Raw genomic sequence first — 22,332 nt, forward strand, 5'->3', positions numbered from 1 at the left:
GCATGTCCAATGAAAGACTACCCAACTAGGGCATTCAATCAGAGCAGAAGACATCAAACTACGCAAACAGAAAAAGAAGAAATAATAATGATAGATAAATAAATAAGCAATAAATATTGAGAACATGAAATGAAGAGTTCTTGAAAGTGAGTCGACTGGTTCTGGGAGTATTTCAATGATGGGGCAAATGAAGTTGAATGTAGTTACCTTCTTTGGTTCAAGAGCTCAATGCTTGTTCCTGAACCTGGTGGTGTGAGTCCTGCGGCTCCTGTACCTTCCTGATGGCAGCAGCAAGAAGAGAGGATGCTCTAGGTGGGGGGTTCCTTGATGGTGGACGCTGCCTTCCAGGGTTTCACGTAGGTGTGCTGATGTGCTCAGTAGTTGGGAGGGCTTTACCCATGATGGACTGGGCCACATCTTTTACTTTTTATAGGATTTTCTGTTCAAGGGCAGATTGGAGTGGACCTAAGTTATTTCTCAGGCAGGAGTTGTTTCGTCACCAACCTCTCAAAACACTTCATTGTTGTGGATGTAAGTGAAAATGTGTGATTGTAGCGGTGTGCTACACGCAGCGCTAAAATTACGACACGGAGTCGGTAACTGCAGTCGAAGGAAAAACTTTATTCGAAATCCTCAGCCTCACTTTTAAGCCTCCCTCAACCTGCCCCCCGTGGCGCAGAGGCTCCAAAGCTCTGTGCTCGCAAACCCCCGTAGGCTATCTAATTGTGAGCCGGTTCGGATGTGCCAGGAAATGGGTCGCCACATAACTCCCCCCCAGAACCGGCGATACACCCCCCAATGTCCACAGTCTGGGCCAGAACCTGCTTGGGAGGTCGGCCTCTGCGCCGAGGTGCCGGAAACTCGGCCGGTTGCGCCAGGTCCACATGGGCCGGTTTGAGGCGGTCCACCGTGAAAACCTCCTCTTTCCCCCCAACGTCCAGCACGAACGTGGACCCGTTGTTCCGGAGCACCATAAACGGCCCCTCGTATGGCCGCTGTAGCGGTGGCCGATGCCCGCCCCTTCGTACAAACACAAACTTACAGTTCTGTAGGTCTTTGGGTACGCAGGTCGGGTGCCGCCCGTGCTGTGAAGTGGGTATGGGGGCCAGGTTACCGAGCTTCTCGCGTAGTCTGCCCAGGACTGCTGCGGGATCTTCCTCTTGCCCCCGTGGGGCTGGTAGGAACTCCCCGGGGACGACCAGGGGCGCGCCGTATACCAACTCGGCCGACGAGGCGTGCAGGTCGTCCTTGGGCGCTGTGCGGATGCCGAGTAGGACCCAGGGAAGCTCGTCCGCCCAGTTGGCTCCTCGCAGGCGGGCCATGAGGGCCGACTTCAGGTGACGGTGGAAACGCTCCACTAGCACGTTCGACTGTAGGTGGTAGGCAGTGGTGTGGTGCAGCTGAGTCCCCAAAAGGCTGGCCATAGCTGACCACAGGCTGGAGGTGAACTGGGCGCCTCTGTCGGAGGTAATGTGGGCTGGTACACCAAAGCGAGATATCCAGGTGGCCATCAGGGCTCGGGCGCAAGATTCGGAGGTGGTGTCGGTGAGCGGGACCGCCTCTGGCTATCTTGTGAACCGGTGCACGATAGTCAGGAGGTGCCGCGCTCCGCGCGACACTAGCAGGGGGCCCACAATATCCACATGAATGTGGTCGAAACGCCGGTGGGCGGGATGGAACTGCTGCGGTGGGGCTTTGGTGTGCCGCTGCACCTTGGCCGTCTGGCAGTGCATGCACGTTTTGGCCCATTCACTGACCTGTTTGCGGAGTCCGTGCTAAACGAACCTGCTGGAAACCATCCGGACGGTTGTCCGGATGGAGGGATGCGCCAAGTTATGAATGGAGTCAAAAACACGGTGCCACCAGGCTGTCGGGACGACGGGACAGGGCTGGCCGGTGGCGACGTCACAGAGTAGGGTCCTCTCACCCGGGCCCACAGGGAGGTCCTGGAGCTGCAAACTGGAGACTGCGGTTCTGTAACTCGGAATCTCCTCATCCGCCTGCTGTGCCTCTGCCAGTGCCTCAAAGTCTACCCCTTGGGAAAGGGCATGAACGGTAGGGCGAGAGAGCGCATCCGCCACGACATTGTCCTTACCTGAGACGTGCTGGACATCCGTTGTGTATTCAGAGATGTAGGACAGATGGCGTTGCTGGCAGGACGACCAGGGGTCGGACGCTTTCGTAAACGCAATGGTAAGCGGTTTGTGGTCTTTGAACGCAGTGAAGGGCCGACTTTCTAGGAAGTACCTGAAATGCCGGATTGCCAGGTAGAGCGCCAACAGTTCCCGGTTGAAAGCACTGTACTTGAGCTCGGGTGGCCGCAGGTGTTTGCTGAAAAACGCCAGGGGTTGCCAGCGACCTGCGATGAGCTGCTCCAGTACCCCACCGACTGCCGTGTTAGATGTGTCCACTGTGAGGGCGGTAGGGGCGTCCATTCTGGGACGTACTAGCATTGCGGCATTCGCCAAAGCTTCCTTCGTTTGAATGAAAGCGGCGGTGGACTCCTCGTCCCAGGTAATGTCCTTGCTCGGACCCAACATCAGGGCGAACAGGGGGCGCATGATCCGGGCAGCTGAAGGGAGGAAGCGGCGGTAGAAATTGACCATACCTACGAATTCCTGAAGGCCTTTGATCGTGGTGGGTCGGGGAAAGTGGCGGACCGCATCTACCTTAGCGGGCAGAGGGGTTGCCCCGTCTTTAGTAATCCTGTGGCCCAGGAAGTCAATGATATCGAGTCCGAACTGGCATTTGGCGGGGTTGATTGTAAGACCGTACTCACTCAGTCGGGCGCAGAGTTGACGGAGGTGAGACAGATGCTCCTGACGACTGCTGCTGGCTATGAGGATGTCATTCAAATAGATGAACGCGAAGTCCAGGTCCCGTCCCACCGCGTCCATTAACCGCTGGAACGTCTGTGCGGCATTTTTCAGGCCGAACGGCATGCGGAGGAACTCGAAAAGGCCAAATGGGGTGATGAGAGCCGTTTTGGGGACGTCGTCAGGATGCATCGGGATTTGATGGTACCCTCGGACGAGGTCACCTTGGAGAAGATCCGTGCGCCGTGCAGGTTTGCTGCAAAGTCCTGAATGTGCGGCACAGGGTAGCGGTCCGGTGTGGTGGCCTCGTTCAGCCTGCGGTAGTCGCCTTATGGTCTCCAGCCTCCCGTCGCTTTGGGCACCATGTGCAGGGGGGAGGCCCATGGGCTGTCGGACCGCCGGATGATCCCCAATTCCTCCATCCTCTGGAACTCCACCTTCGCCAGTCGGAGCTTGTCCGGGGGAAGCTGCAGAGCGCGGGCGTGGAGGGGTGGTCCCTGGGTCGGGATGTGGTGCTGTACGCCGTGTCGGGGCATGGCCGCTGTGAACTGCGGTGCCAGAACCGATGGGAAATCCGCCAGGACCCTGGTGAAGTCGTCGGACAGCGTGATGGAGCCGAGGTGAGGGGCTGGCAACTGGGCTGCACCCAGGGAGAACATCTGAAAGGTCTCGGCATGTACCAGTCTCTTCCTGGGCAGGTCGACCAGTAGGCTGTGAGCCCGCAAAAAATCCGCACCCAGAAGCGGTTGGGCTTCGGCGGCCAGTGTGAAGTCCCACGTGAACTGGCTGGAGCCGAACTGTAGCTGCACCTGACGGGTGCCATAGGTCCTTACTGTGCTGCCATTCACGGCCCTCAGGGGGGGACCCGGTGCCCTGCTGCGGGTGTCGTAACTCGTCGGAGGTAAAACGCTGATCTCAGCCCCAGTATCGACCAAAAACCGGCATCCCGACCTTCTATCCCACACATACAGGAGGCTATCCCGATGGCCAGCCGCCGTAGCCATCAGCGGCGGCTGGCCCTGGCGTTTCCCGGGAACTTGCAGGGCGGGCAACAACGGCGGGCTTCTGTGCCCCACCGCTGGTGGTAGAAGCACCAGTGTTCATTGGGCCGGGGGTTGGCGGGCTCTGCGGCCGGGCCTGGACTGGTTTGCTGCCGGGAGCGTGGCTGGGAGATCTGTGCGATGGATGCCCCACTCACCTTTTTGGCATTCCACAGCAAGTCCGCCCGGGCTGCCACCTTCCAGGGGTCACGGAAATCCAGGTCGGACAGCAGCAGGCGTATGTCCTCGGGCAGCTGCTCCAGGAGTGCCTGCTCAAACATGAGGCAGGGTGTGTGTCCGTCGGCGAGAGACAACATCTCATTCATTAAAGCCGATGGAGGTCTGTCGCCCAAGCCATCCAGGTGCAGTAAACGGGCAGTCCGCTCGCGCCGTGAGAGTCCGAAAGTCCTGAGGAGCAGGGCTTTGAATTCCGTGTACTTGCCGTCTGCCGGGGGCGACTGTACGAACTCCGCGACCTGGTTGAGGGAACTCACCACGTAGTAGTAGCGGGTGTCTTCTGAGGTGATCCGGCGAACGTGGAATTGGGCTTTGGCTTGCTGGAACCATAGGTTCGGGCGCTGTGTCCAGAAACCCGGCAGTTTCAACGAAACCGCATGAACAGAGGCGGCGTCGGTCATTTCTGGTTCAAAAATCGTTTGGACCGTCGGGGTCACCAATTGTAGCGGTGTGCTACACGCAGCACTAAAATTGCGACACGGAGTCGGTAACTGCAGTCGAAGGAAAAACTTTATTCGAAATCCTCAGCCTCACTTTTAAGCCTCCCTCAACCTGCCCCCCCCCCCCCCCCCCCGTGGCGCAGAGGCTCCAAAGCTCTGTGCTCGCAAACCCCCGTAGGCTATCTAATTGTGAGCCGGTTCGGATGTGCCAGGAAATGGGTCGCTACATGATAGTCTTTGTAAATAAATGTACTTTGAACTTTGAAGTTGATTAACATTTATAGATAAAATTGTAAAGTCATTTAACACCTGTTTAGATCTGACTGTTACCTTGATTACAAGTTGCTAATGATCTGCTCCAGCACTCAGTCATATAGACACAGAGCCATACATCACTGAAACAGGCCTTTCAGCCCATCTTGTTAATGCTTACCCAGTTGAGCTGAATGACCAGTTTCCATTCTCCAACACTATTACCCTAGATTCCCTTCAACATAGCTCAATTTATTCTGTTTATTCTGACAAACCTCTTCTTTATTCTTTTCATCTTCCATCAACTGTGGTATTAAATACATCACCCTGTGACCAAACCAGTAATTTACAAAGATTCATCAGTTCTGTATTTTTCTGCAAAATACAAGCTGCTAGAGGAAGGCAACAGGTCAAGCAACATCTATGGAAGCTACATTTTGGGCCAAAATCTGTCCCTAAGACCAGATCTGAAATGTTGACTATCCATTTCCTTTCACAGATGCTGCCCAACCCATTGAGTTCCTCCAGCAATTTGATCTTTTCCAAAACCTGCTGTCTCTAGTGCCTCCTTGTACTTGGACTTGACACTCTGTTTAGAAAATCCAGGATCCCACATGTGTCTCCAACCATTTTCTCAGTCTGCTCAGCCGCTTCAGTGTAGGTTGCCCCAGATCTCTAAATCCTTTTAGAATTGTGTTCTTTGGTTTATATTGCCTTTTATTCTTCTTACCACAGTGGATCACTTCACATTTTTATTTTATTTTAGAGATACAGCATGGGACAGCACCTTCTGGCCCAATGAGCAACCCACTGATTTAACCTTTTTTACAATGATCAATTAAGCTACTAACCACTGTCTCTGGACTGTGGAAGGAAACCCACACTGCCTATGAGGAGACGAGCAAACTCCTTGCAGATGGTGCTGGAATTGGACTGTGAGCTCCAATCGTTCTGAGCATCACCCTCAATGCTTGAGAAACTCAGCAGGCCAGGCAGCATCAATGGAAAAATGTACAGATGATGTTATAGACTGAAACCCTTCAGCAGAACATTCTGAGCTATAACAGTATTGCACAAATAGCTGCACCATCATGATACTCAAATTTAGCTTTAGATTTTGTAAGCCACCAATCTGCCCGTCCCACCAGACTATCTGTCTTGGAACAATCTTTTAGATGTTTTCTGTACTTCCTGCCAATGGTAGTAGTGAGATGAGGGCATGGCCTGGATGGTCGGGGTCCTTGATAATGGATGCTGTGTTTTTGAAGCCACAGTCATTGTAAGTACGCTCAATGGTGGTGAGCATTTTGCCTGTGATAATTGCTGGGTTTGTTATTGAGGGACAGTGCAGAATGCACCAGGATGCCAGCACACAGGCTACTCAATTGAACTTTATTGAACAACAATTTTGATTAGTCAGGGTAACAGAGGTCAACAGGAGAAGGCAGGAGAATGGGTTTGAGAGGACTATCATAGAGCAGACTTGATGGGCAGAATGTCTTAATCCTAAGATTACTGCTCCTTTTGTTTATAACTATTTTCCTGTGTCCTAATACTAGCTGAATTCTCTTCTTGGCCTGTAAGTTTAGATATTGTAAACAAAGTGCTGTTTTAAAAGTTAATCATAGCTTTCAATTTAGGATCCCAATCGACCAAAGTCTTTCTAATTTGGTTTACTCAAATTTAAGATTGAAATAAATCACATTCAGTAATAGAAAATCACAACAAACATTGGAAATCTGTAATAAATTAAAACAGATCTGGAATTACTCATCAACACGAGATTTTGCAAATGCTGGAAATGCAGAGCAACACACGCACAACATGCTGGAGGAACTCAGTAGCCTAGGCAGCATTTATGGAAAGGAATCAACAGTTGACATATCAGGCAGAGACCCTTCATTAGGGCCTATCAGAATGCCGGTCACATTCAATGAGACAGTCAAAGTAAACCTGATTCTCATTCTGATTTGGAAAGCTCTGTCTCAGAGTTTAAAGTGAAATTTATTCTCAGAGTACATACATGTCACCACATACAACCCTGAGATTCTTTTTCTGTGAGCATACTTAGCAAATCTATAGAATGGTAACTGCAAACATCATCTGTAAACTATAAATATCAAGAAATGTAAACTGCAACTAAACTTTGAAAATGCAGATATAAATAATGAGCATGAAATAACAATTACAGAAGAGTCCTTAAATGAGTGTAGTTATCCACTTGTTCAAGAGCTTAATGCTTAATGGGTAGTAACTGCTCTTAAACCTTAGTCCTGAGGCTCTTGTACCTTCTACCTGATGGCAGCAGTGAGAAAAGAGCACGGCCTGGGTGGTGAGGATCTCTGATGATGGATGCTGCTTTTCTATTTGTATTTGTGCTTCTACAGTACTGTTTCCTGTAGATGTGCTCGATGATTGGGAGGGTTTTACCTGTGATGTACTAGGCAGAGTTCACTACCTGTTGCAGGATTTTCCGCTCAAAGGCATTGGTGTTCCCTTACCAGGCTGTAATGCAGCCAGACAGCACACTTTCCACCATACAGCTATAGACGCTTGCCAACATGTTTGATGACATGCCTGATCTCTGCAGATTCCTGTGGAAGTAGAGGCACTGTCATGTTTTCTTTACAATTATATGATGGGTCCAGGACAGGTCCTCTGAGATAGTGACACCCAGGAATTTAAAGTCACTGACCTTTTCTACCTCTGATTCTCCAATGGACCTCTGGTTTGCCTCTCATGAAGCCTACTATCTGTGCCTTGGTCTTATTGACATTGAGTGGGAGGTTGTTATGATTACGCCACTGCGACAAATTTTCAATCTCTCCCTCCTGCATGCTGATTCATCACCACCTTTGATACACCACCACAACGGTGGTGTCATCAGCGAACATGTACATGTCCTTGATCCTTGCACCATGTGGAAAGGTTTCCTGTTGTCGTTCCTATCAGCGCCCCTCACATGTATGTATGCCTTCAGCAGATCCTCCCTCAGAAACACAAGGGATTCTGGAGATGCTGGAAACCCAGAGCAACTCTCACAGAATCCTGAAGGAACTCAGCAGGTCAGGCAGCGTCTACAGAGATGAATAACTAGAGACCCATCATAGGGTCTGAGACCCTTCATAGGACTGCATTTTGTGTGTGTTGCTCTGGAAATATTCAGATGGCTAGATAGGGGCAGGACATTGTGTTTGCAGTTGTAGAAGTCATTGGTGAGGCAATTTGGAGTACTGTGTTCAGTTTTGATCACCCTGTTATAAGAAAAACATAATTAAACTGAAGGAAAGGTATACTGGCTTTGAAGGTGGTGCAGAGAACGTTCAGCAGGTTAATTCTGGAGATGAAGGGGTTAGCCCATGAGGAGACACAAAATACTCCGCAGATACTGGGGTCAAGGCAACACGCACAACAAGCTGGAGGAACTCAGCAGGTTGGGCAGCATCTGTGGAAATGAACAGTCAACATTTCGGGCCGAGACACTTTGTCAGTCCTGGCGGATGCTGTCCGACCTGTTGAGTTCCTTCAGCCTATGAGGAGAGATTGAGTCAGCAGGGTATATACTGTACTCTCTAGAATTCTGAACTATGGGAGAGGATCTTTATAGAAGCATATAAAATTATTAAGGGAATAGATAAGATAGAGACAGGCTAATTGTTTCTGCTGGTAAGTGAGACTAGAACTAGGTGACGTAGCCTCAGGATTCAGGGAAAAGATTTAGGATGAAGATGAGGAGAAACTGTTTTTTCCAGAAAGTAGTGAATTCTCTGCCCTGGGAAGCAGTAGCGGCTATCTCATTATGTTAATTTAAGGCACATTTGTATGCACAGCAAGGGGAATGAAGGGCTATTGGGTAAAGCTGTGTGCGTAGCTGAAAACCATAAACACAAGCTACTCGAAATCCAGAGCACCACATGCAAAATACTGGAGGAACTCAACAGGTCAGGTAGCATTTATGGAGAAGAATAAACAGTCGAAGTTTTGGGCTGAGACCCTTCATCAGAATTCATTGTATAATGAAGCGTTCATTAGATGGTGCTGAGTCCATGGGTAGATCAGCCACAGAAGGCATTGATGGGCCAAATGGCCTTATTCTGTTCCTGTGTCTTATGGTCTTGTGATCTTATATGTCACCATATACTACCCTGAGATTCATTTGCTCGTGGGCATTCACAATAGATAGAAAGAAACACAATAGAATCAATGAAAAACTGCATACAACAGAGACAGAGAAACAACTAATGTGGAAAAGGCACCAAACTGTGCAAGTACTAAAATAAAATAAAATAAAAATCATAATGATAAATAAACAATTTATATCTGAAGCATGAGTTTTAGAGTCCCTAAAAGTTAGTCCATAAGCTGTGGAATCAATTCAGTATTGGGTTGACTTTGTCAGCAATTACTGTAGTCCAAGAGATTTGTTGTGGAATTGTGCTTAATCAGTGATGAGACACTCTCACTCTGTGCACAACTAGCAATGGCAGAATGTGTAATGGTCATAGTTCTGGCCTACTGGCTCACTCCAGTTGCAAGAGTTTTATGCACCAATTTCATCCTATTTTATTGATTTGACCGTGTTTGCTAATAAACTTTGGCTGTTAAGCTGCTAAGTGATGACTCCTGGATTCCGATTCACCTGCTTACCACGTGCCAGAATCTGAATCAGAATCAGGTTCAATATCAATGGCATAGGTCATGAAATTTGGTGTTTTGTGGCAGCAGTACATTGTACTACATAATAAGAAAACTATAAATACAATAAGAAGTGTGTATATGTATATGTGTGTCTATATATATAAAATGAAATTAGTAGGACAAAAAGATAGGGAAATGAAGTAAAAAATAGTGTACATGGCTTCATTTTCCTTTCAGAAATCTGACAGCAGAGGGGAAGAAACTGCTCCCTAAGCTATGAGTGTGCACGTTTAGGCTCCTGTACTTCCCTTCCAGTGGTGTCAATGAGAAGAGGGCATGTCCTGGGTGGCGGGTGACTATTATGAGGCATTGCCTTTTAAAGATGTTTTCTATGGTGGGGGTGACTAGTGCCCATGATGGAGCTGGCTGAGTTTACAACTTTCAGTCACTTTTTCTGATCCTTTTCAGTGGCTTTTCCATACCTGACAGTAATGCAACCAGTTAGAATGCTCACTACAGCACATCTGTAGAAATTGTCAAATGTCTTTGGTGTCATACCAAGTCTCCTCAAGCTCCTGATGAAATATAGCTGCTGCCGTGCCTTCTTTATAATTGCATCAATATGTTGGGCTCAAGATAGATCCTCAGAGATGTTAACACTTAAGAACTTGAAACTGCTCACTCTTTCCACTGCTGATCTCTCAATAATAGATGTATATCAAGACATGCAGCGAAATGTGTTGTTTGCATTAATAAACAACTTGTGGGACCCTGTGGGAGGTTGCTGCAGAAATTGCTAGAGTCTTAGCAAAGGTATTTAAAACATCCTTAGTTATGGGTGAGATGCCAGAGGATTGGAGGATAACTGATATTGTTCCATTGTTAAGGGTAAGGCTCTGAAAATAAACTGGGAAATTATAGGCTGGTGAGCCTGATATCAGTAGTAGGTAAGTTATCGGAAGGTATTCTAAAGCATCAGATATTTAAGTGTTTGGATAAACAGGGACTGATTAGGATGACTTTGTGTGTGGTAGGTTATGTCTGCCTAATCTTACAGAGCTTTTCAGGGAAGTTACCAGAGAAGCTGATGACGGGAAGGCGGTGGATGCTATGTTCATGAATCTTAGCAAGGCCTTTGACAAGGTCCTGCAAGGAAAGTTGGTCAAGAAGGTTCAGTCACGTGGCATTCAGGTAGGGGTAGTGATTTTTTTCAGATATTGGCTTTGTGTGTAAAACCAGAGTGTGGTAGTAGATGGTTGTCTCTCTGACTGGAGATCTGTGACTCGTAGAGTGCTGTAGGGATCAGTGCTGGGTCCAATGTTGTTTGTCATCTATATCAATGATCTGGATGACAATGTGGTAAATTGGATCAGCAAATCTGTGGAATGCACCAAGACTGGAGGTGTAATGGTTGGCAAGGAAGACTATCAAAGCTTGCAATGGGATCTGCACCAACTGGAAAAATGTGCAGAAAAATAACAGATGGAATTTAATGCAGACAAGTGCGAGGTGTTGTACTTTGAGAGACCAAACCAGAATCGGACTTGCATGATAAGTATTTAGACACTGCAGAGTACAGCAGAACAGAGGAAATTATTCCTTGAAAGTGGCATTACTTATAGATAGAGTTGTTAAGTGAACTTTTGGCACAATGGCCTTCATAAATCAAAGTACTGAGCACAGAAATTGGGATGTTACATTGAAACTGTATAAGACACTGGGGAGGTCTAATTTGGAGTATTGCGAGCTGTTCTGGTCACCTTCCTACAGGAAAAATATCAATAAGTTTGAAAGAGTGCAGCAAAAATCTACAAGGATATTGCCAGGACTTGAAGACTTGAGTTAAAGGGTATGATGGGATAAGATTTTATTCCCTAGTGTGTAAGAGAATGAGGGTGAAAGGTGAAATGTTTGGGGGGAGCTTTTTCACTGAGATTGTGGAACGAGCTGTCATTTCAAGTGGTGGATACGGATTCAATTTCAACACTTTAGAGTAATTTGCATAGGTACATAGATTGGAATGGTCTGGAGGGCTATGGTCCAAATGCAAGATCTTGGACTACAGTTTGGAACTGCCTATACCCCTGTCAAAACCCCATCACACCATTGTATACCTCTATCAACCCCCCCCCCCCATTCTACCACTTTACAAGAAATAAATTCTTAATCTATTCCAACTATAGGTCTATCCATCTGTGATGAAGTGGATACGGCCCAGTCCATCACGAGTAAAGCCCTCCGCATTATTGAGCACATTGATTTTACTTATACACAAAGCATTGTCACATTAAACAACATTCATTATCATGGAGCCCCACCACTCAAGACATGCTCTCTTCTTTCTGCTGCCATCAGGAAGGCACAGGAGCCTCAGGACTCTCACCACCAGGTTACTACCACTCAGCCATCAGGCTCCTAAACCAAAGAGGATAACTTCACTCAACTTATCTTGCCCCATCATTGAAATGTTTCCTCAACCTACATATTCACTTCCGAGGACTCTTCATCTCATAATATTTATTGCTTGCTTATTATTATTTCCTTCTTTTTGTATTTGCACAGTGGCACTCTGGTTGAACGCCCAAGTTGGTGTGCTTTTTCATTGATCCTGTTACGGTTATTATTCTGTTATGAATTTATTGAGTATGCCTACAAGAAAATGACTCTCAGGGTTGTATATGGTGACGTGTGTACATTAATAATAAATTTCCTTTGTACTTCGAGCTGTTTTTCAGGTTCTTGAGTCCTGACAACTCCTTGTAAACTTACTCTGTCCACCTTCTAGTTCAGTGGGACTTTCTCATCTCCAATATTTGCACATCACTTTCTTGTGATTAATTAGTAAACGGCAGATTAGTTGGCAGGGAAATCCAGCTACGAGTTCAGTTATTCCAGGAATGAATCCCGAGCACGTTTATAGTCAAGTATTTAAAGTGCTCAAGTGACATTCCTTACAGGCACTTTGCTGATTAGAATCTGTGTGAGATAGTGGACAGAGGAATGAGTAACAAGCATTTGTGAGCGACAGAAGCTTAAAGCCATTTCACAAAGCAGCAGACAATACAAAGCATGACATCTGGAGGTTGTAACTGCGTAGAATCACAAAGACTGTCAAGAGTTCAAGCTCCATACAGATATCCTCCCACCTTCTGATTATCTTTTCAGACTTCCCGCAGCCTTTCAGCTTCTCTTCTCTGAACCTTGCTCAAAATCTTGTCATTTCTTTAAATTTCAAATTATGTCTCAAGATGAAATATTTCAGAATCTGTTCTATTTGGTGACATAACACATATTTTGCTAATAAATTTACTTTGATAGAGGTATACAAAATCATAATAAATTTATTTCACTGTCATACATTGTAATGTTTGTTGTTTTGCAGCAGCAGTACATTGCAATGCATGATAAGAATACTATAAATTATAATAAGATATATATGTAAATTAAATTAAATAAGTAATGCAAAAGAAAAGCAAAGAAAACATGGGTTCATTGTCCATTCAGAAATCCGATGGTGTTCCTGAAATGTTGAATGTGTGCCTTCATTCTCCTCCATGATGAGAGGAGGGCAAGTCTTGAGTGATGGGGTCCTTAATAACAGATGCTATCTTTTTGAGGTATTGCTTTTTGATGACGTCCTCAGCGTTGGGGAAGCTAGTGCCCATTTTGGAAATGGTTGAGTTAGTGACTTGCTGCAGCTTTCTCCAATCCAGTGCACTAGCCCCTCCATTGCAGGCTATGAATTCATCCGGTCCTAGGGTAAGTGCGAAAACTGAAAGATTTAAGGGGAGTCTGAGGAGGAATGTGCTCACGAGAGGGTGGTGCAAGTGTGGAATAAGCTGCCAGCAGAAGCGGTGGATGTGTTTGTCCACGTGCATGTACTTCTACCAGTATGCAGTCTGGATCAGACACCATCCACTTCACACAGCAGGTCTGTTGGACTATGGTAGAGCTCTTAATGGTGAAGTGCAGACCCTTCTATTTACTGAGGGAGTTCACTGCCAGTGTGATTGTAGCCATGTACCCTCCCACCATGCTAATGCTGGGGAAGCACTGCGTAAGCTCTCCAGCACCGTCAGTGGCCAGCAAGCCACCCAGCCCAAACTTTATTGTTGCTGGAGACTTCAACCATGCTAACTTAAAAACAGCCCTGCCTAAATTCAGCATGTTGACTTTGCTACCAGAGGTGACCTGGTTTATATCTACATTCCCCGGTGCTTGCATACAAGAAAGCTCGTCAGCCCCACCTCGGATACCCTGCTAATTCCTGCTTACAGTCCACTGATTAAACAAGTCAAACCAGTTCAAAGGGAGATAAAGACCTGGTCAGGCAGAGAAACTCAGCAACTCAGAACCGTTTTGAAAACACGGACTGGAGCTGATTAAGTGAGGTGGTTACCTATGACCATCACTTTAACGTCGATGAATCTGCGGGATCTGTGAATGTCTACACAGAAGTGCATTAAGGATGCCGTTGTTATGAAACACAGCTATGTGAGGGCAAATCGGATGAGAGGGTTGATGGCAGAGGTCTGGGCATGGCTGGGAAATCAGGAGGCTGCCCTCAGACTGGGGGATAAAACAGCTCTCAGGTTTGCAAGAGTGGTGCTTTACTACGCAATCAGGAGGGCAAATTGGGATTATTCAGAGAATTTACAGCCATCTCTGTGACACTAGAGACCATAACACTTGACAACATACCTGGTCGGATGCTGAGGGATTGTCAGGGACAGTTAACTGAAGTTCCAACAGACATCTTCAACATCTCTCTAGAATAGTCCACTGTTCCTGCAGGCTTTAAGGTGCAGATCATACCAGTACTGATCATACCAGTAAGGTACTGATCATACCAGTGCCCAAGATGACTACCATCCTTTGGCACTGACCTGAAAAATAATAAAGTGCTTTGAATGTTGTGGATTGCATTAAACCCCATCTTCCTGCTGCTTGGACTATTTCCAGTTCTCTTTTCACTCAAATGGGTCCTCTGATGATGTCATGGTATTTGCAATCCACTCTGTCCTCTCCCACCTAGGAAATGGTGCCTCATACACCAGGATGCTGTTTATTGACTTCAGCTCATCATTTAGTACAATCATCCCTCAGAAGGAGGGATAAGCTGTCTTCATTGGGTGTCAACACTGCTCTCTGTCACTGAATCTTGGGCTTCTTGACAGAAAGGCCACAGTCAGTCCACGCTGGCAGAAACTTCTCAGACTACAGATGTATGACTGTACTGCTGGTCCAATTCAAACCAAATCATCAAGTTCACTGATGACACAGCTGTGACTGGTCTCGTCAACAATGATGATGTGGTGCCGTACAGAGAGGAGATAGAGCAGTTGGTAGAATGGAGTTGGCACAAAACTTGAGTCTCAATATGGACAAGACCAAGAGGTCTTTAGGAAGGAACAGGCAGACCACTCCTCACTACACATAAATGTCCCTTCCGTGGACAGAGTTCACAGCCCAAAGTTTCTGGGAGTGCACGCAACAGACTATTATATCAGGATCTCTCTTCCACCCATTAGTGATATATATCTGGAGTGCTGGGTACGCAAGACCCTCAGCATCGTCAATGATCCCTCCCATCCGTCCAGCGATCTCTTTGACCTCCCACAGTCAGGCAGGGAACAGCTTTTCCCCCAGGCCGTGAGACGACTGAACTCCCTGCCTCCACCCAGGTCTCATTATGCATGACACACCTGTTTGCTTTTTAAACTTGCGTCGTAATGTACCTTATTATTTGTTAATTTATTTGTGGCAATATTACTTTATGTAGAGTGTGTGTGTGTGTGTGTGCGTGTGAGAGAGAGTTACAGGTATATGCACTATGTTGTGCAACTCGCTCTGGAGAAAAGTTGTTCTGTTTGGTGATATACCTGTCTACAGCTGAATGACAACAAACTGAACTTGAAAGGTTGAGTGAGCTTGGGCTTTCCTTTTTGGAGCAAAGAGGGGTGAGAGGTGACATGATAGAGGTGTATCAGGTAAGAGGCATAGATTACATTGACAGCCAGAGACTTATTTCCCCCAGGGCAGAAATAGTTATTATGAGGGAGTATGATTTTAAGGTGTTCAGAGGAAAGTAACACGGGGTGGGGGATATCAGAGGGTAAATATTTTTAGACAATGATGGGATGCCCTGCCAGAAGTGGTGATAGAGGCAGATACATCAGGGACATTTAAGAGACCCTGAGAGAGGCACATGGATGATAGAAATGTCAAGGGTTATGTGGGAGGGAAGAATTAGATTGATTTTGGAGTATGTTTAAAAGGTCAGTACAACATTGTGGGCTGAAGGGCCTGTACTGTGCTATGTTCTCTCTTCTATGTGAATATTCTGAGCAGAACGTCCTGGACTATGCTTTAATTTTCAATATTCTAAGCTGTTTTTGTTTCCTAAATGGAGGCATTCTTTAGTCTCCAGTTTCTAAAGTTACTCGCAGATTTTCTCTATGTAATGATGTGTATCCAGCACACCAACCCTGCTGAACCCCTTTATAATTACAAGGACTGAGAAGCAAGAGGGATCACCAGGCCTGTTCAATCATTTCTGACGTGTGTGATTTCTCAACTCTGGTGTGAACAGACAAACAATGGGAATGATTATTGAGTCCTTGTACCTTCCAATTAGCCCCACACATTAGCGATTCCCTGGTGAGTCACGATGTAAACATTCCCCAGCCCACCCAGGAATTTGTCATCTCCTGGGAGAAGCAAGAAAGGAGGAAAAAAACGCCTGGCCAATTATTACCCTTGTTACAAAGCATCTATTGACGACACAAGGTCAGTTGGGATGGGGTTTGAGCAAGTGTCGAGGTTCATTGTAAACATACAAGAACTCGGTTAATATATTCTGAAAGCATGCTCTCTTCAGAAAGCAAAGGAAATGGAACTCGGCGATGAATAATACAGCACCACTGGCTCTCAGCTCCAATGACACAAGCTCAGTCCTGATCTCTGATGTTAGTTCTGTACCACTTGGGGAGCCACATCAGTGCTATTGATCTTAAAAAGTGCAATTTAACAAAAAATGCTTTGTTTTCAAATGTAGGAATGAAAAGGCATTGCACGGTTCATTCTTGTAAATAAGAGTTCTGATCAAGGGCTCAATGAATCAATATTTACTGCCTGTTATGCTGCTGTTGTTTAGGTTAGCAATGAAGGTCTTCTATCTCTGATCTCTGACAGTGTTCAGGGTTCCTTCATCATGTCAGTAGCTCCCTCTCGGTTTTCACTACTGTCAGTCATGCAAGTCCCGGGTGGAGACTCAGGAATACTGTTGAACTCAAATATAAAAATATAAAAGGATTCTTCATGCTGTTTCCATAACAATTGCATTTTGATCAGTCAGAGATGTTAGCCCTGAGCTGAAACCCCAAACCTGGAGGACAGTTGGATTACTCAGTCTGGCCTTTGCCCTTTGCCCTGTTTGGCATGGGTGACCCTAACAAGAGTCAATGCATAAAGCCCTGATTCCAGCCAACCCTGTCCAGGTCACGAAAGCCCACAAGCCTCCAAACTACGACAAGGTTGTGGTCCTCATGGGCTAATAGAGTCAATGGATCCTGATGAACTGATTATAGACTTCATAAGGAACAAGATGAGGAAAAATACACCAGTCCTCATTGAGGAATCAGAAGTGGAAAGAGTGAGCAAATTCAAGTTCCTGGGTGTCAACATCTCTGAGGATCTATCCTGGGCCCCACATATTGATGCAGTTACAAAGAAGGCACAACAATGGCTATATTTCATTTTGAGGAGATTTTGTATGTCACCAAAGACACTTGCAAATTTCTACAGATGTACTGTGGAGAGCATTCTAACTGACTGCATCTCTGCCTGGTGTGTGTGAGGAGAGTTACTGCGCAGGATTGAAATAAGCTGCAGAGTTGTAAACTTAGCTGTCTTCAGCATGGGCACTGGCCCCCATAGCATCCAGGTCATCTTCAAAGAGTGATGCCTCAGAAAGATGGCATCTGTTATTAAGAATTGAACACTATCTCATTACTTTTTTATTTGTATTTTTGCAATGCTTAGTTAATTTAACTATTTAATATATATAGTTACCATAATTCAATTTTTTTCTCTATTATGTATTGCATTGTATTGCTGCCGTAAAGTCAACAAATTTCATGACATATGCCAGTGATATTAATTCTGATTCTGACCACCTATTCACTATAAAGATACATTAATCTTGAAATTTCGTTCTTCCCACAATTTTGGAGGCTTGGTATGGCAACAGCTCTGCCTGTGACCTCAAGGAACTGCCGAGGGTTGTGGACATGGCTCAGCACCTCACGGGGACTGGCCTCCCCTCCATTGACTCTGTCTGTAATTTTAGGTTCCTCAGTAAAACATCTAGCATAATCAAAGATCCCCCACATACCCTAAACTTTCTCTTTTCTCCCTCTTCCACTGTGTAGAACAGGGGTGGGCAAACTTTTTGACTTGTGGGCCACAAAGGGTTCTAAAATTTGACAGGGGGGCCGGACCAGGAGCAGATGGACGGAGTGTTTTGGTAATACACCTCATAAGAGAAAATAAAATATCATGGGATATGTAGAAAACATGTACTTTCATTTCAATTGAAAATGAACAAATGCATTACAACAAAATATCTGTCTTTGAAGTCCCATGGTATTTAGCTATTTATTGAAATGACTTTTAAAACACTGAAAATTAAATTAATAAAATACAGCTTTTTTTAATAGTAACAGTTATTATTTTAAAGCACTGAAAATTCTGTTATCCTTCAAGATATTATCATCATCACTCTCCTCCTGACTGTCTTTATTTCAAAAACGGTAGGAGATGCAGGTCCACTTGTCCTGCTCCTTCTTATTCAATTGTCCCCTGTGCCAAAACTCAACAATGACCAGCACAAAGACAGAACAGTGACAGTGCGCCAGTATGCGGAGCGCGTTATTTGATCTGGAGCGCATTTTTATTTTGAGAACGTACGTGCACCTGCGCACTACTCATGTCCATCACTTAACAGAAATGACATGTAACATGTAAGGCTTATTGAAAAAAATATTTTCAAATGCATTTTTTACATAACACAACGAAAAAACTTATTTTTAATTTCAGTGGGAACAGTGTTGTTGGTCTCCCTTTTTAGCCAGCGCATCAAAGTCTGGATTTAGTTTTGTTGTGGCAATTCTCAGGATGGATCTGAGGTGTTGGTCAGTTAACTTGGATCTGTGGCTGGCTTTGTTGATGTTCATGACGCTGAATGCCTGTTCACACAAATAGGTCGAGCCGAACAAAGAGTAAAGCGCAAATGTGGAGTAATACGCTGCACCTCAACAAAGGTCAATGTATATAGAGTGCGTCATCTATTGGGAAAACGCCAGAATTGCGGGGAAAAAACGTTAACAAGGTTTACTAATATAATTTCATCAAGTTCTGCGGGCCGGATTAAAAAGCTTAACGGGCCGCATATGGCCCGCGGGCCGTAGTTTGCCCATGCCTGGTGTAGAAGATACAAAAGCCTGAAAGCATATACCACCAGGCTTAAAGGCAGCTTCTTTCCCAGTGTTATCAGACCCTTGAAAGAATCTCTTGAACAATAAGGTGAACCCTTAACCTCACAATCTACTGTTATGACCTTGCACCTTATTGAATACCTACACCACACTTTCTCTGTAGCTGTTACACTTTATTCTGCACTCTGTTATTGTTCTACCTTAATTAGTTATGCACAGAGATATAGAACACTACAGCTCCGAAACAGGCCGTTTGGCCTATCTAGTCCATGCCGAACTATTAATCTGCCGAGTCCCATCTACCTGCACCAGAAGCATAGTCTTCCATACCCCTTCCATCCATATTCCTATCCAAATTTCTCTTAAATGTTGACATCAAACCAACATCTACCATTTCTGCTGGCCGGCTGTTCCACACTCTCACCACTTTCTGAGTGAAGAAGTTCCCCTTCATGTTCTCCTTAAACATTTCACCTTTCATTCTTAACCCATGACGTCAGGTTGTAGTCTCACCCCAACGTCGGTGGAAAACACTTGCATTTATCCAAGCGATACCCCTCATAATTTTTGCATATTTCTATCAAATCTCCTCTCATCTGTAGGAAGTAAAGTTCTAATCTAGTCAACTTCTTCCTATAACTCAAGTGTACTGTTCTAAGTTCCATGCTCTATAACTCTAGCAAGACATCCCTACTTCTGCACCTCAGTTTATGGATTCAAAGATTGAAAGTTTCAAGGTAGATTCATTATCGAAGTATGTATACAGTATAGAACCCTGGGACTCGTCCTCCCGCAGGCAGCCACAAAACAAAGAAGTGCCATGGAAGCTGTTCAAAGAAAACACCAAGCACCCAACATGCAAGAAGAAAACAAATCACACAAATGAGAAAAGATGAGCAAATAACACCCAGGTTATTAAACATCAAACTGTACAGTCCTTGGAACAGTCTGGGAATGCTCGGTGTAGTTCGGTTCAGTTCAACTTAGCGCTGTGTTGTTCTTTGACTGCAGACGGCAGAACCAGTCCATGTCGAAGTGCCCTGATCAAAGTGGTGTTTAATAGCAATATAAAAAGGCATATACCACAAACACATATACCACAAACTGCAGAGTCCTCTCCAAATGAGTCCAATCCACAAACCACGCTGATCAAATTTTGTCTGATACCCAAACTCCTGCACCTTACTCTGGTAGTGGCAAGCAAACAGGAGACTGGTCAAATGCAGGCAGTTGGTGTTGAACACCTGCTTGCTTTCTGCTCGCACCTCGTTGATCTCAAGCTTACTCTATGTTTTTGATGCACCATCAATAACTCACTCTGAGACGTAAGGCGAGATATCGGCTTTTATTGACTGGAAGAAGGAACCAGAAGTGAGTGACCATCATACTACGTCCTGGAGACTGAGGCCGAGCATAGGCCTCAGATCGCCTTTATACAGGGGCCTGTAGGAGGAGCCACAGGAGCAGTCAGCAGGGGGCGTGTCCAGACAGGCACATAGTTCACCACAGTTTTAATCATTGAGTTTGGCAGGTAATGGGGTGGATTCATAAAATATTTCAGTGACTAAGTTATCTGCAGAGACAGAGAAGGCAGGGTGGAAATTAGAGGCAAAGATGATGAAGTCAACAAGCTCTGCCTGGGTTCAGGAAACAGCTCCCATGTAATTGTCAACGTACAGTAGGAAAAGTTGGGAGGTCATACCAGACTGTTCCACATAGCCGACAAAAAGGCAGGCATAGCTGGGACCCATGTGAGTGCCCATGGCTACACCTTTAGTTTGAAGGAAATGGAAGGAGCTGAAGGAGAAATTATTGAGGACCAGTTCTGCCAAATGGAGGAGAATAGTGGTGGAGAGGAACTGGTTGGATCTGATGTCCAGAGAGAAGTGGAGTACTTTGAGGCCTCATTTCATAAGGATCTTTGGTGGTATTGTTTCAGGGCTTTCAAAGTTCAAAGTACATATATGTATATGTATATACATGATATATATGTATATGAATCATATACAACCCTGAGACTGATGTTCTTGCAGGCATTCACAATAAAAAACAAAGAAACACAGCAAATACAAACAGCTAATGTGTAAAAGACAACAAAGCTGTAAATACAAAAAAAAACAAAATAATATATAAATAAGCAATAAATATTGGCAACATGATTTGTGAGGTCATTAAAAGTGAGTTCCTAGGTTGTGAACCAGTTCCATTTTGAGGTGTTTGAAATTATCCATGCTGATTCAGGAGCCCGATAGTTGGGGGTAATAACTGTTCCTGAAGTGATGTGAGTCTGAAGGCTCCTGTACCTCCATCCTGGTGGCAGCCATGAGAAGAAAGCATGGCCTGGATGGTGGAATGCTGCTTTCCTGCAATAGCATTCTATGTAGATGTGCTCAGTTGTGGGAAGGTGTCTACTATAGTTGGGACACTAATAATCCAATGAATCTTCTTTCCTCCACATGCAGAATTTGCAACACACTGGTCTGCCATTATCGGGGCATCTCACTCCAAGTCCTACATGCTGTGGGAGTACGGGGGATTCGCCAGTGACGGGGTAAGGCAGGTCGCTGAGTGGGGCTCCCCTGTGAAGATGGAAGAAGAAATTCGACAGAAGGTAGGTTAGCCCCAGGGCAAATGGCGTGTTTGAAACCAGAAGAGCTTAATCCATGCATACAGCCAAATAGGGTCAATTAGTTGTATTGAGGTGATGGTGTGGTGCTCAAAGCTTATGTGAAATGTCTGCACAAAATATAATGAAGGTGTGGATATCATGTTCTCAATGTCGATTACATGTAACGAGAGTGAGCGGAGATACATCCTCAAACACTTACTGAATTGTACATATCTCTCCCATCCTAACTACTCTGCACTGGCTTCCTCTAGCCTTTAGAATTGATGTTAAGGTTCTGTCATCTTACCTGCTTTTAAAGCTCTTAATGGTTTGGGACAGAAGTGCATCACAAAATCATTTTCATTTTGTAATCTTGCTTGAGTTCTCAGGGTTTTTTTTACCTCTGGTCTATTAAATTTAAACCATTTCCCTCAAAAGATAAATGGCAGGTTGGCTTTTTTGAACTATGCTCCAAAGCTGTGGAATTCAATACCTAAAACTAAAAGGGATGCAGACTCAGCTGACCATTTTAAACACCAGCTCAAAACCCATTTATTTAATCCTGCATTTAACTAACAGCTTCTTGTTTTTATTTTCATTTTTAATTTAACGTTTATTTTTATTTTATTTTCATGTGTGTTCTTAATCCCATTGTAAAAACACTTTGAACAACATTGCATGAAAAGCGGTCTATAAGTAGGTGGCTATTAATATTTCCATTTTTTCTCAGCTCAAGCTGGTAAAACCTGAGGAAAGGGCATATTCAAGCACTCTCAGTTCTCGATTGCTGGGAATTTTTGAACA

At 45.2% G+C, this 22,332-nt stretch overlaps 1 protein-coding gene across 1 annotated transcript in view; it reads left to right on the forward strand.

Annotated features, from left to right (window-relative positions):
- Positions 1 to 22,332, forward strand: part of LOC132397415 (spondin-1-like) — a 327,855-nt gene that overhangs the window by 40,504 nt on the left and 265,019 nt on the right. The window contains exon 6 of the mRNA XM_059976155.1: positions 21,383 to 21,531. Coding sequence (XP_059832138.1) covers positions 21,383 to 21,531 — 149 coding nt within the window. The remainder of the gene's footprint in view (positions 1 to 21,382; positions 21,532 to 22,332) is intronic.

This window comes from Hypanus sabinus, chromosome 7 (genome assembly GCF_030144855.1).
Source record: "Hypanus sabinus isolate sHypSab1 chromosome 7, sHypSab1.hap1, whole genome shotgun sequence".
Taxonomy (NCBI): Eukaryota; Metazoa; Chordata; class Chondrichthyes; order Myliobatiformes; family Dasyatidae; genus Hypanus; species Hypanus sabinus.